Source organism: Rhipicephalus microplus, chromosome X (genome assembly GCF_043290135.1).
Source record: "Rhipicephalus microplus isolate Deutch F79 chromosome X, USDA_Rmic, whole genome shotgun sequence".
In the NCBI taxonomy this organism is placed as follows: domain Eukaryota; kingdom Metazoa; phylum Arthropoda; class Arachnida; order Ixodida; family Ixodidae; genus Rhipicephalus; species Rhipicephalus microplus.
In genome coordinates this window covers 318474196-318489070 of record NC_134710.1, presented here as the reverse complement: position 1 = coordinate 318489070, position 14875 = coordinate 318474196, and the positions used below count along the sequence as shown (strand labels likewise).

Here is a 14875-nt window from a genome sequence, read left to right as displayed (position 1 = left end):
GGGTGCTCCATAGTCAGGGCCAAGGTGCGCTCCGGTGGCCTTTTTGTAGTTATGAGAAGCTCTGCAGCCAGTGCCAGCACACCACGTTTCAGCGACGTGTGGACCTCGAATGTAACCAGAGTAGCTATAAGATTGTGCGCAAAGGTCAGCAGCTACGCAGTTGCGGTGGGGGCAACAACTTGAGGCCGTAAACAAAACAAATACATGAACAGCTGCAGATGCCTCAGGTTGATGCAAAACATTGTCACAAAACTTGAAGCTGGTGTGCTGTCATCCTCGGACTCTAAGCTCTTTCTCTGAATTCAGGTGCGGTTTCTAGACAGTTTCAAGCGGCACATGTTTTTTGCAGCGCAGGTGTGCACTTGTATGCACGTGACGCAAACGCCATAGGAGCGACTAGTGACAGTAGATGTGGGCCTGTGTCTGATATTACGATACGAGCGATGCCAAAGCTGCTGGAAACTGACCGAGAAGGTCAGCTTCACACGTTATACATGCGGCAAACTTCGGAAGTATTTTTTGTAAAATAAAGTTTCCCGATCTCCTAGCAACAGCTCTCTATTGAAGAGCTGGCATGAATTTCTGGCATTTATTACTGCTTAACACTGTTGGATTGCAAAGCTGACACCTTAATTTGATATTTGACTTGCAAAGGTTCTTTTGATTACAGAACTCCGATGGTACTATAGCATAACCACGAGGGGCATGCACTTCTGTCTAGTTCACTAGCCAAGTGCATTTTCCCAACAATACAGGCACATTGGTTTGCACGAAATCCTGTCAAAAATCACTAGGTTACCAAAACAGGCAAATTCAAATTGATTCTAAAAGTTCAGGGGCTGTACTAACTACTAGAAAGCACTGGGATCATGAGAAACAAATTCCACATTCCAAAATTGTCGGTCCAATGCATTGATCACCGGTGATTCATTTGAATAGGCGTGGTGACGAAAGAGATAATGTGCCCACCGCAGAGCCATTTTTTTCTTTTTGCCAAAGTGAAGAAAAGATTCTGAATCTCGTACAACCACCTGATAGCAGACGGTATCGACGCCAAGGAGCATTTTGAAACTACTGGGAAGTCCGGGATACGGAGCATAGTACAGTGACAGAACAGACAAAATCGGCTGTTTGTGACACAGTTGTTCCACGGTTTGCTTCTAAGCAAAAACTGATGCAGTTTGTTTAAAATGCAGTATGGTCGCAAAGAGCCAAATCGTCTCCTGAATGGCTAGTTGCGTGCAGCGCTTTGCTTACTCTGTGAACACCGTGACTGCCGATTCGCTTGGTGTAGAGTACCCCCACTCTGCTTCAGGCCTCGCCATGCGCAGATGTGGCGAGCAGCCTGCTGGGTTAACGCGATGACAACGAGCTTTTTGCTACCAATACGCTCTCCGCGATGCTCCAGTAGTTCTGGTAGTGGACGGAGGCGCGTTTGGGTGGTCGCTGAATCAAAGTGTGCAGCATGGTTGCAACAGATCTACACTTGCTGTACGGTGCGCATGTTGGCATAATACAGCAAGGTTTTTCGGTGCCCCCGGTGCGCGCTTGAACACTGTCCCGCACAACGAAGCGGCAGCGAATGGAGGCCCAGCACGTTCAGTAGTCGCCTACTAAAAGGGTGCAGTAGGCTTGAAGTGATGCGACGCCACACGCGTGCCCTGGCAGGTAACTAAGGATGCTTACTGTGATGAGGCTTTTCGCGGCAATAAGTCATACTGGCGCGTTTGTCGGTGGTCGCCGTCTCACCTTCATTTTTTTCTATGATTACTTGTAAAGTCATCTCCACAATTATGCAGAATTCAGAATACTAACTGATCGGCTGATCTCCACACTCATCAACATGACGGAAAACCGTTCATTGCACATTGTGGTGTTAGCAAGTTCTGCTGCGCAGTAAAATTTTCTGGCGCAAAATATTGTTGCAATACGCTGTTAGTACACACTAACCGGTAGGCATAAGCCGAACACCATGGCTTATGCGGTCTGCGAATGCATTAGTCTTTATGAGAATCGGTTGGGGATTTGTCTCAACTACGTTTTAACCGGTAGTACGCTTCAAGCGGGTGCATACTAACGAGGTTTGACGATACGATACCTTGTACAAGCTTTGATATTTATGCAAAGGCTAAACATAGTTCAAGCTATAAATGATGATTAGTGGAGTTTTGTGGCACAAGAGCCATTGGTGGCCAGTTCTATCTAAAAAGCACAACTTTCTAGGAAAGTTGTGCATAAATCGGTGAGAGCAAGATAATGTGGTTAGTTCTATCTCAAGTTGTCTTGCTGAAGTTGGCGTAACAGAGTATGATGATGTGGTTTCTGTGCAGTGAGGCCAACGAGCTGGACATCGCCGTGAACCCTCGAGTAGGCACAAAGCGCTACATGGCACCAGAGGTGCTTGATGAGACTCTTGTCCCGAATCGTTTCGATTCATACCGGATGGCAGACATGTATTCCTTTGGCCTGGTGCTTTGGGAGATTGCCTTGCGATGCGTGGAGGATGGTAAGTTCCACCATGAAGTTTTCCTTACATTTACATTGCTATAATATGGGAGGTTGGTTCTGCTGGTTCAACTTGCTTAGTATTTGCATAGGATTGCTCTCTTGGACTTCTTTTGGAAACCAGTTTTCTAAAGATTGTATTATGTTGTGCATGTTTAGGTGCAGTGGAGGAATACTGCATTCCCTACCATGATGTGGTTCCCTCTGACCCAAGCTTTGAGGACATGCGCAAAGTGGTATGTGTGGACTACGCAAGGCCGAAGATACCCAAGCGCTGGAGCTCAAATGGCTCAGTGAGTTCTTTTTTTACTTTTTATGTAAAGTGTATGAAAGAAAGTAAACCCATTTTTTGTGATGCCCTAAGAACCATGAGCTTCTTAGCAGTCTGGAAAAAAATGCTTGCTGAAACTTTACCTTTTATTGTTCATTATCGTTCTCAGGGCAACGCTTCCTTTGTTTCTCAATGCCAGTGCAAACACTTACTTATCAACGGGAGTCGTCGATCCACCTTAGTTCAGGGAGTGGCCGTGATGCGGCGCTATATGAGGAGTCGCTTTGCTCGTGTCACATATGCGTCCGAGCACTTTCCCTTGAAGAAAAGATAGACGTGTTTTCCACTCTAATATCATATGTCTGTCAGATTTGTTCCTTCGGGCTTCTTTTTGGGGGCTTGAAACAATGCCGCTGCTGCATCACAGCACTCTTTAAGTCGGTGATTGCATTAAAGTCGGCGATTGCAGTTGCGTTGCGGTGATGCTTCCCCGTTAGTTGCCCGCATAGCGCCACGAATGACGACACGATATCTCAAAACACCGTATCTTTTACAAAGCCAGCGTGACAGCCAACATTGTGAATATGAGGAACGCACAACGCTGCTCCACGGATCTGTACACAACTGAAGAAAAAAATTACTTCATATGATTTCGGATGATGGGCTCTCTCTCCCATGACCGCAAAGCACTCACGAAGGCTAGGCAATGGGCGAGAGCAGGAATGGCTAGAAGAGAGGGTGGTGAACAGCTGGATCAGGTGCATATTGGCAGGCGCTGCTCAGGGGGTAAAATATGCAGTCACGGACTTTCACAACTCTGCCTATTCATTGGCATGGTCTCTAATTGGACAAAGTCCCAACCAAAAATGCATCTAATTAGCAGTAACAACTACATCTTTAAAAACAAACCACGAGAATGTGAGGCATCTATGTAGTGGGTCCGTGCTAATAATTTAGTGGGCTGGCCCAAAAACACCCAGTGGTGGAACAGTTGCGCCATTGTGTGCCTAACTTGTTTATCTGCGCAATCCTGTGCTGAACCACCCCTGCTGCGCTCCTTTCGTAGCACCGGAATTTAGCCCCAAGGTGGGACAGCCGTCAAGCCGCGTGCCCGAAAAGTTGGCTGAAATATTGTGTTTTCCGTTTCATCAAAACGGTTATAGTTTCTGTTTTGTCAAGGCTGTGATCGCTTGAGCTGCAGCTGTGAACTTTTAGTTATAAGTGGCACACATCAGGACAAATGCCTCATAAATCTTTTTGCGCTGCGCTCTCAATGCGAAGGGACTGTGCAAAAGAGCATGTCTGCCTGGAGCAGCCATATTCTTTTACAGCAGTGTTTTGTGGAGTTACATGATATGGCATCTAAAAGAGTTAGCTGCCAGCTATGCTTCGTATATATTACAATATGTTGTTATCGCAATCATTGCTTTGTAGTTGCGTTGAGTGAAACTGCAATTTTTTTATTACTTGGTGACAGCATTCAGAAAAGGAAGGAAATATAATACATTAACGGTGCTTAAGATGAGCGAATCTGGTGTCTGGTTTTCACAACAGGCAAGCAAAAACAGGTGCATGTGTTTGCTCGCTCATTTCGCCGCTGTGTTCTATTTACGGTGCTTATCGACTGTGTGGTTGACGTTTGCGTGTTCAGTTAAAAAAAGGGGAGGGGGGGGGGGGGGGGCTTAAATAGCTAAAAAGTCAGTTTCACCAGGGCGAAGGGGCAGCAAGAAATTGTAATGTTATACGAAGTGAGGCTGGCCCTAACATATTGGGATCCAATCTGACGTAACTCTTACATAACACGTATAATAATAATAATAATAATAATAATAATAATAATAATAATAATAATAATAATAATAATAATAATAATCAGAAGGAGGAGGAGGAGGATTGTTGGGGTTTATCATAGGGTTCTTCACAAAAATACCTAGAGGGAAGTGTGGCATCACCGTCTCTGCGAGTTTTCGCCCCGCCGCAGTGGTCTAGTGGCTAAGGTACTCGGCTGCTGACCCGCAGGTTGCGGGATCGGCTGCGGCGACTGTATTTTCGATGGAGGCGAAAATGCTGTGGGCTTGCGTGCTCAGATTTGGGTGCACGTTAAAAAACCCCAGGTGGTCGAAGTTTTCAGAGTCGTCCACTACGCTGTCTCTCATAATCATACGGTGGTTTTGTGACGTCAAACCCCACAAATCAATCAAATCATTGGTGATCACTAATGCATGGTATTTACATGAGAAGCTCTCAACGGTTGTCACTCTGTTGGTTTTTACTTATTGTTTCAACTCAGCACACACATGAACTTGCATTTTCGGCGTGTGACGTGCCATACATAGCATGCACCAAATGCATCATACTGCGGTTTTTGAGGCTACATCATTCATACAAAAGGGCCACAAACTTTTATTGTAATTATCAGACAACATGCTGTACGTATTGTGTGGTGTACACTTGCTGCATGCTAGTAGTTGTGTGCTCACTAGAATTACAAAATCAATCTATGTGAATATCAATCTATGTGAATTTCTCAAGGGGCCCTGCCCCGTTGAAGCGCTGGGAATGATGGTATGCGTCTGCGAGGCTTGTGTTAGCTGGTGTTTAGCGAGGCTCTGGCTCAAAAGGGAATACGACTGCGTAAATAAAGGTTCTATAAAACAAAAGGTTTATAAATGGATCTCATCTACATGTATTATATTCTAAAATAAAAGTCCACTCACCTTGACAGCACTACCAAACGGCAAAAGAAACAGATGACCTAAAGTGGCAGAGGGATGTGTGTTGCCTTTCCCCTATCTTTAGGCTCTTTAAATGAATAATACAGAACCGCAGTTTTAATATTTTTATTTCTACTATGCTTGAACCTACAAGGATCATAACCAGGACTTTATTTCAAGGTTGTTTGAATGCTACCACGCCCTGCCCCAGAAACCCTTCCTTCCCATTGCTAGGCAATGCCTGTTGAAGCTAATGAAAGAGTGCTGGCACGAGAGACGTGACATCAAGCCCTTGTTTTTTCTTTCTTATCTGTTTATTCATTGTGAACACTTCGATTGCTGTTTGTATTATTTTATAGTTTTGTAATTGTTCTGCCAAGTACTGTTATGAAAGCGTGTTTTTACTTTTTCAAAAATTTCGCACTGCTTTAAAAGCCCGTTTGACTGTTCTGAAATGCCCTGGGTCGTTAGCACTACTGAAATAGTTATCTTATGGGAATTAAAACACCAGCAGTGTATAGGGTTGTCAGTCACAGTACGCGTTGAATGGAACTAATCAAGCACGCTCAATAATTTAGTTATGCACATTGGACAATCAGTTATTGTAACTTATCATATATTAGTACTTTCGTGTCAACACAGCTCCTAGTGCATGCACAAGTCATCCTATATAGGCGTAAATTGCTGTAGCAGGTTTTATAGGACATTGTAGTTAAGCATCCTACCTTGAGCAAACTGCTACTGGTAGATTAAGCACATTGCTTGGTTATGTTAGCATGAACAAGTTTATTAAGTTTTTTTTCTCCTGCTTTGAGTCCTCTTTGTGTTACGTTCATGCAAGTGTGATGTTTATTGTTTTTTTCCCGCATGTCAGGAGCTAATTGACGATGATGTTGCGATTCCCATTTTCCACAGATAACACAATGCTTGTCGAAGCTAATGCAAGAGTGCTGGCACCAAAGACCTGGCGTCAGGCTAACAGCCCTGCGCGTTAAGAAGTCGCTGGCTAGGCTGGTCGTCGATTCCAGCTACACTGGGGTGAAGATGGTGTGACACCACAGCATATTGTTTTGCTAGATTCTGGCCTGGTAGCATGGTTCAACAGCAGGCCCTGCAGATTATGCTACCACTACTGTTAGCTGAAAAGGCATGTACCCCTGTCTCATGGATATCAGCAGCCTCCTTTGAACTTCATAATTTATAACTTGATAAGGAATTTTCTCAGTGATGCTTCAAGGCACTTCATGGGTTCAGGAAAGAAGCTACAAGGTGTCCGTTTCGCACTCCTATGCCTACATCCACGTGCAAAATCTTGCCCCTAATCATAGTGAAGGTGCTATGCAGTGTACATATATTTTTTTTTAGAGAAAGCAGCAATTTATTGCTGTCAAAGGAGGGCAGTTTTTTTTTCCTTCTGTTATAGTAACATATACTTGTGAGAATGTTGACAGCTTCATTGACAGTGATGATGGCAACACTGCAGTTTATATCTGGTCTGAATTGGTTACTTGCATTTATATCTGGTCTAGATAACTACTTGCATTGTTTAAGGAAAGAGAGACACACTGTAATTTGTCATTGCCTGTGAAATTTTTTCGAAATCATGCTATCATCTCCAGCATGTTTTCCTTGCACAGTTGAATACATTCGGTCCATTAGCTCTTGTAGCAGGGCAGTGCCACTACAGTTCACTTGGGCTGTTAGTGGCTGAGACAAGAGAGCATCTTACTCACTGCTGTGGCTTCCTTTAACACTGGAAGTAATCAAATGCTCAGAATGAAAAGCACTACGATGAGAATAGACAAAGATGAAGAAATGTGATCATGGCGCCAATGCTGGCATGCACAAAGTTTCCTATCCAAAGTGACAGCACGGTAGTATATCTTGAGGTGTAGTGTGGAGTGTAGGTGCCCCAATGCTCATAAATAGTTTTTAGGAATGCATTATGAGTGGATTGGGCAATGAAATAACCCTAATGTTGAAATGTATTGTTGTTTTGACTACAGAGATATTGTTTTGTAATTTTTTTCACAACTACAGCAATGTCGGCATTAGACTACTCCTTTTACTATTGAGAAAGATTGCCAGATTCCTGTCATGGAATGCTCTATTCCTTAGCAAAAAGGCATCTGTGTGGCACGGAGCACATATGTCTTAATGTAAAGCCAAAGAAGTTGAAGGGATTTCAAGGGTGCCTATGCGATAGGGGTATCATACTTGGTTGCATCAAGATGTCTGTAGTTACACTGCTGCATCCAAGAGGCCTAATATTGCTGTGGCCAGCAAATCAGCCATTCGTAGTTCTTCATGAAAGCAATTTATGTTGACACAGCCCAGTGAACATCACCTGCAGTACCTGCCCATAGGAAGTAATGCAGTTTTGATGTCACTTTGTTTGGTCAGTGTGGTTACATGTGTGGAATTAAGTGAGCTGCAGTGATGGAGCTGAATTGAATGAACTGTGGTTCTGCGGTTGTGACCACGCATCAGTGACTCAGCATCGATTTTTTTTAACACCCCAGTTACTGAAGTATTTTAGTGCTTTTTCGCTCATACCGGTGCTGAAACCAGCTCCTACAGGCAGCTTCACCTTACTCTGAGTGTTCTATTATATGCAAGCTCCTTTGTAGAAGTAAATGTGTAGGGGCATATTGACATTGGTTGCTGTTATGGGCTGACTTTTTATGGTTTGAGCTTTGTTTCTGTATGTGCCATTTTGTACAAATTTCGTTTTTTGCTTAGCGCTGTTCTAGCTGCATTTTTTTTCTTATTCAATTTTTTTAAATTGTAAAGTCGCACTCAGATGGTTGATTGTTACTACTCCAGTTTTTATTTTGTTCTGTGTGTACATGTTGTCAGCTTTTTAAAAGTTTGCTGAGTTGTAAAGGTCACAACAGTCATTATATGGCTTGTAACACTTTAAAGAAAGCGCCACAAGCTAAATGCACAGTGAAAAAAAAAAAAGTTGATTGTGATTGTACACAGCCAGTACATATTGTATGGCTTTTATTTTTTCTTCTGCACAACTTCTGCGCACCAGCTCACATTTGCCTTATCATACTTTTTGAAGAGCATAACTACTGCAAAGTAATGCATCAGCATGTTAGCACAGTTTGTGAAGCATAATTAGTGTTTATTATATATGTATTATAGATCTGCCCTAGGGTTGAAAAAAAGTCTATGCATGTAAGAGCATTCACTACAGAATATAAAAGCCTGGTATATAATAATTGAATTTCATTGTTTAGTTTTTGTAGTGCTTGCTTTTACAACTGTAAACATTTTCTATTTTTTAAGTGTCTGAACAAATTTCAGTTTGTTTCGAGCCTCCCATGTTTTTAGACGATGACAGATAATACTGTGTTCCATGAAAACCATTGTTGTGCAGTATGTCTGAAAGGTGTTTGAGGATCTTTGCTGTTACCTCACTTGAGAAATATTAGGCTAAATTAGTTATGCGTATGAAATATCTTATTTTTGCCATTCCCAACTATGTAACTGCTTACCCAGCAGTCCCTCAGCTTCAAAATTGGTTGTTGTTACCGCTTTAAATTTTTATTAATGGCTAGTATAAATGATGACTGTTGACTCATGGTCAAAAAGAAAAAAAAGTTGGCATATATTCAGTGATGGCAGCAGAAAACGCTTGGAGACTGTGGAGCATAGCTGCTTGTAAATCTGTTATTCCACTGACTGATTAAGCACTCTGTAAGTGGCAAGAATTGGCCTTCAAGTGCCTGCAGTCTTTAATGTTTGTAGCCACATTGGTTACTGAATTACTTTTGGCACATGATGTGGTGTGCAGTACCAAGACATGCTGCATCACTGCCTACCATTTAGATCCTCAAAGGGCTGTGTAACATCTCACGTAATCGTCAATTGACCTTCCTGTAAGTCTCAATTGCCCCGTGAATCTCCTGGCAAAAAAAAAAAAGAAAAGCCCACTTGCTTGTGTATACTGTGCAGTCGCTGTTTACATCGTCAAGGAGAGAGTAAGCGATTTTTCTTTCCTCGCACAATATTATTACCCTGGTGTGTGCACTGCAGTAATATTTTATTCACATTTGCACAAGCCTTACTACTTATTTACTTCTTTTTTTCTTTTTTTTACTATGTTTAAAGAGTATTGTGAGGCCCCTTTGAACATTCAAGAATGTAAGAATTTGCCTAATTGGTTGATTGAGTTGCTACTACCTCGGTTAAAATAGTTCAAACACAGGAAAGTTTTCCAGCTCTGTAATACGACTGTGCTGGTTTTTCAGTTGCATGAAATGTTCTTTAGACTTGCCGTCTTTATTGTTTTTTATCGGCTTTATCAAGGTGTCAGCCGTCATACAATGTTCTCATGTCCACGTAACAGAGTACAATCTTTTTGTGTGAATATGTAAATAGTGATGTCTAAAATTTTGTGTGTGTGTGTGTGTCCAACTAATGAAATGGAACTTTGGTGTTCTTGTACATAGTTACTTGTCCGAGTATTGTGCCAAAATGTAACAACGTGTATATATGAACTTGTAGATATATGTAATGCTAGAAAACACTAGCTCACCGGCTTTCTAAATGATGGGTTTGTGGTAAGTGAATGCAAGATATGAATGATTTGAAATTGGTACTTCTGTCATCAGCATGACAGTGGCACTCCCCTGCCCCTTCCACTTACTGCTGGCCATTTCTTTTTTTGATAATATATGTAGTTGCATAACTTTTGGGCACTAAATTTCTTGGGGTGTGACTATGTACATTCGTACTTGACTTACTTGACTGAGGCTGCAACACACTGCCTGCAATTGAAGGGTCTCCACAACTGCATGGTGATCTCTACATATGAGAAATTGGTTAAAAAAATTCAGGAACTGAACAGTATTTATTATTATATTATTATTATTTTTTACCCTGCTAGCCTTGCCTTAAGTCTTGGGGATTATTTTACGAAGGGCACTGTATTGCAACGTATTTTGGATGATGTGCAAATTGTAGAAGAAAAAGTCTATATTTTTAGATTGCGAAAAAAACATTTTTGGTGTAGCTGTGCTTGGTAAATAGCTGATGCGTAAATTTGTTGGTGACAGCAACTCCAGTTGACAACTGCTTCTGTCAGATTATGGCGTGGAGGAGTGCAACATACTTGCATCACTTCTTTCCACCCCTCCAAATTGTGTTTCTTTTTAGTTGTACATTCGGTACTTTTATGGCCAATTAGGGTGCCCCCCTTTGTTACATTATGTCGTGAAAGTGGTGGAGTAGCAGGTGTTCTTTGCGTTTTCCTGATGTGCGTGTCACTGATGGTAAAGAACAGGTAACCACAGAAATAGTCTGCTCGCTCCCACTGTGCCAACAGTTGTGTTGCTCTTAAGCTGTCAATCATGGCTACCAAAAAAAAAGCGTAAATAACATTGACTCTAAGTGTGCATAAGGGTAGTTTAATCTTCTGCATAACAAGATCTGTGTGTCCTTGGAAAATTGTACTTCAATAATACAGTGGCCTGTGCCTTTTGATGAATATAGTCCATGTTTTGGTGCTAAAATGCTTCACAAATCAAGGTGCATTGCGTCATTAATAGTCCTTTAACCAGCCAACTGGCCCATTGTTAGCACAGTTTTGAAGACCATTGCTGATGCTATCTTCGCTTTGAGTAGTACCTGTACCAACCCACCTGGGGTATTTGACCCCCCCCCTCCCCACCCCCTTTTCTTTTTTATTTTAAAGAGGTCTTGGGAGGCTCTGCCTGGTCTCGCAAGACCATGTGGGGCCTTTGATTAGTTGATGCTTCACCTGGCCCATTGATGAACTTAGTGTACTGTAGCTAGCTTGTGGTTCATTCATAGTTGCAGATACGTTTTTTTTACTCTTTATCTCAATCAACCTATTTTTGTTATACTAATTAATATTGTGTAGCTGCCTGGCACCTGTTTATGTTTATTGCCCATCTTATTTGTACGCTTGTGTTGTTAACCTTCATTTATACATGCATTAAGCTTACTCATCTCCTAACAACCAGGCTTCCTTTTGTCATAGATGTGTTTATTCATATTTTTATCCCATTATGTTTTAGCTACTGCATTTATTACTTCATGGTCTGTGTAAATGATAAGAAATATGCTGAAGAAGTCAGATGCCACAAGATAATCATTCTCCATTTTTGGTGGCCAAATTGTTGCTTTGAATGTTTATCTTTTTTTTTATCTTGTCGGATTTTATTTTGTAGGACCAGGGGAAGCTTTTTCATTTTATCTTTTTTGTTTGTGTGGTGTAATAAAGAAGACGCACTTTAAATTGTTCCACATTGTAGCATGTGATGCCAAAGCTCATTACTTGTGCTTCTGATGTAACCCCTAGATGTAGTTTTGCTAGGAGATCACACCGCCTTTTTTTCGCTCGGTGATTTCTTCATGCAGGGCTTGTCCAAGCCATGTTTCAGTGCCTATTAGAACACTTGGTGCACTTCACTGCTGCTTGCCTTGTTTTAATATGCCTTGGCATATCTCATTTGGTGATTGGGGATAGCTGACAATCTCTCATTCACAGCCAATCGGGTGTGCTTTTTGTGCCTTGCTGTACTGCTTTTCATATGCAAGCTTTGTGGAGGATTGCAGGACGATTCCTCAGCCTACGCTGCCTTTGGTACACAAGCGGCTTGGAGAGAGATTGTAGCTGTATGCACGCATGTTAGCAACTTTTTTTCAGCATCATTTGGGCTGATTTTAATAGTGCTTTTTGAGTTTGCAGGTAGACGAATTCAGATGTCATAATGATATTTATGTGTGTTTGTTATGCCTGTTGTTTTCTCGTGTGCCATCAAGTATTTTTATTTAGCAGCTTGCGTGACGCACTTCTAAAGCCAAGAATTGCCAAGTACAGTTTTGAAGCTACAAGTTAAAGGGTGCACTAGTTTTCTAGTGTGAAAATGTGAACTTCAAGCGCAGCAATGTAGACTGTAGCACAATATTTTCAGTTTTTTTTTATTTCATGCTTTGTGCTTCGAGGCTTTGCTAGTGTGTCACATGGGGTTATATACTGCCTTTAGTTTTGTATGTAATGTGGTCAGTTTGTGGTTCCGAGTTGTATTTTCATCTCCTCACTGGTAAGAAACCTGAAATTTTTGTGTCTTCAAGGTGCTTTGCTTCGATGCATAAAATACCGTAAGGCACCCAATAAAAAAAAATGAGATGCCCCCATGGCTGTTTTCAAATAACTGTATGACGTGGGAGCTGACAATGTACAGTTACTAGGCAATGATTGGGGATCCATTAGTGTTCTAAGGAATTTTTTTCTTTACAGCCTAACATGCTGTAAGTGCAAATGCTCCTCCAATGCAATGTATTAAAGCAATTCCCTGCTGTGGAGCTACAGTAGGTCTTTTATATTTTGATGATGCCATGATTCGCAAGCTTTTCCTTGCAGCTGTACATTTGTTTCAGTAACACAGTAAAGCCTGTGATGCATTTAGGATTCAATATTTTCAAGGGAAGCTTGAAGCTTTTTTAAATTCTCTGCACTTTTCTTGCTGACGAAATGATTTGTTTTTCTTTTGATGTAATCTTAGGTGTATTTAGTTTGGTGACCATCTATATTTGTTTTTTAAGATTTTGGCAGTAGGGATACAGCATTGCAAGCTGAGTCAGTACAAGCAGTATGCCTAAGTATAGTGTTGAGCCTGCCTTTATTACAGAAAGCAGTACTCCAGTCATAGCTAATTTATTGTTACAATGAATACTAGCAACCCCTTAAAGCCTTATGGATTTGTGCAAGTGTGTTGTGTACATCTTGTAAAACCTCAAAAAACTAATGTTTATCTGTTGTTACTTTCTTGTGCCATGGTGCTCTTGGGCACAAATATTTTAGTACTGGAATTCAGTTTTCAAGAATTGAATTCTTAATGCAGTGTGAAATTTAATCTATAGTTGGCTATTTTTGTTGCGAAGTTTTAGTGTCCAGCATTTTCTCTTTCAAGTCATACAGTTTGGAAGAAACATTGATGAATGGGCTAGCAAAAAGTGCATTCACCATTAAATGTGTGTATTGAGCAAGCCTGCAGTTTCATACCAATGAGGAAATGGAAATGAACTCAAAGTCATCAGTTGGTGCAACATTGATGTAATCTTCTAAGAACAGTAAATGTACGTTTATGCTCATGTGATTTGTACACTTCTTGTTGAAGCACAACACCTGGACAGCATGAACTTGCTTTATTGGCTTTCGACAACAAAATTACTAGTTAGTACTACACATTTCAAACAGGGAAGCACGCTATTTACATATGACGTTTCAGACATATTTACAGAAAAAACATGGCGAGACCGTACGATGCACATATAGCACCTTCGGAATAGCCAAGAATCTTGCCGCAGCCACCCATTGGTTGGCAAAAACAGAAAAAAAAATGCACGGAACCTACATTTTCATCCTTAACACAATAAAAAAACAGCAGCATAATCACATAAAAAAGAGGTTGATGTTTGACAAATGATACACAGAAAAATACCTCTGTGAATCAGATTTTCCTCCAATATGTGATGTTGTATTACACTGTAATTACCATTGAGAGTAATACACCTTGAGGAGCACGTACATGAACCTTGGGAACTTTGTATGAAGCTACTTCTGAAGCAGGTACCCCACTCCCCTGCAAATCTCTCATATGTGTCAAGTCCTCAGCTGCAAAGGTAGGTAAGATTGGCACAATCAGTCAGTGTGGAACATGATTGGAAATCACAGCATCAAAAATCTTAAGAGCTGTAAAGAATACTAGTGGATTATACCATCAAGGTGTCTGGGGACCAGTGCTGCTTTGAGTGAGAGGTACAGTGTATGTCACCCTTCTAATAGTGAACTATTTCATCAATATTTCACATGCAGCGCCACCATCAAGCTTGTCTTGTGGAGTCTTTAGTGGAGATTTAATTGATGGTTAGCAGGCGTCTTTGTGTGCCATCCTATGGATATTGTTATATAGGTCAGTGTGGGACATTTTGTGTTCTTAAATAGGTCATACTTAAATGATTCTATATGAAAGCATCAAGCTGCTTTGAGCAAGGTTGCTCATGCAAGGTTTTGAAGGGTACACCAGCGTTTGCTGGCAGTGTTGGTAGGGTGGTGCTGTTATCTTTTGAGTGTGATGTAGACATGGTATGAAGGATTGCAAAGTGCCTTAAGGGCACCCTATCATATTGGTGTGTCTTTGAAACAAGAGCTAACTACGGGATGAATAATCCTGGGAAAGCTGCAAATGCCAAACACTATAGACACACTACCTTCACTAAATCCAGCTTGTAGGTGCCCTGTGCGATTCAGTCAACCCCATTCTGAATATTTGTTTAGAAGGTGTGCTCAAGCTTTGTCTGATTTCTCATGATTTTTGGATTTCACTGCATTCATGTATTTAGT

At 41.3% G+C, this 14875-nt stretch overlaps 1 protein-coding gene across 2 annotated transcripts in view; it reads left to right on the top strand.

The window, feature by feature from the left end:
- Positions 1–6751, top strand: part of LOC119161301 (bone morphogenetic protein receptor type-1B) — a 55564-nt gene extending 48813 nt beyond the window's left edge. For both annotated transcript variants that reach the window (XM_075879560.1, XM_037413700.2), the window contains exons 9-11: positions 2331–2506; positions 2665–2798; positions 6406–6751. In XM_075879560.1, coding sequence (XP_075735675.1) covers positions 2331–2506; positions 2665–2798; positions 6406–6543 — 448 coding nt within the window. In that variant the 3' untranslated portion in view covers positions 6544–6751. The remainder of the gene's footprint in view (positions 1–2330; positions 2507–2664; positions 2799–6405) is intronic.
- Positions 6752–14875: the final 8124 nt, after the last annotated feature.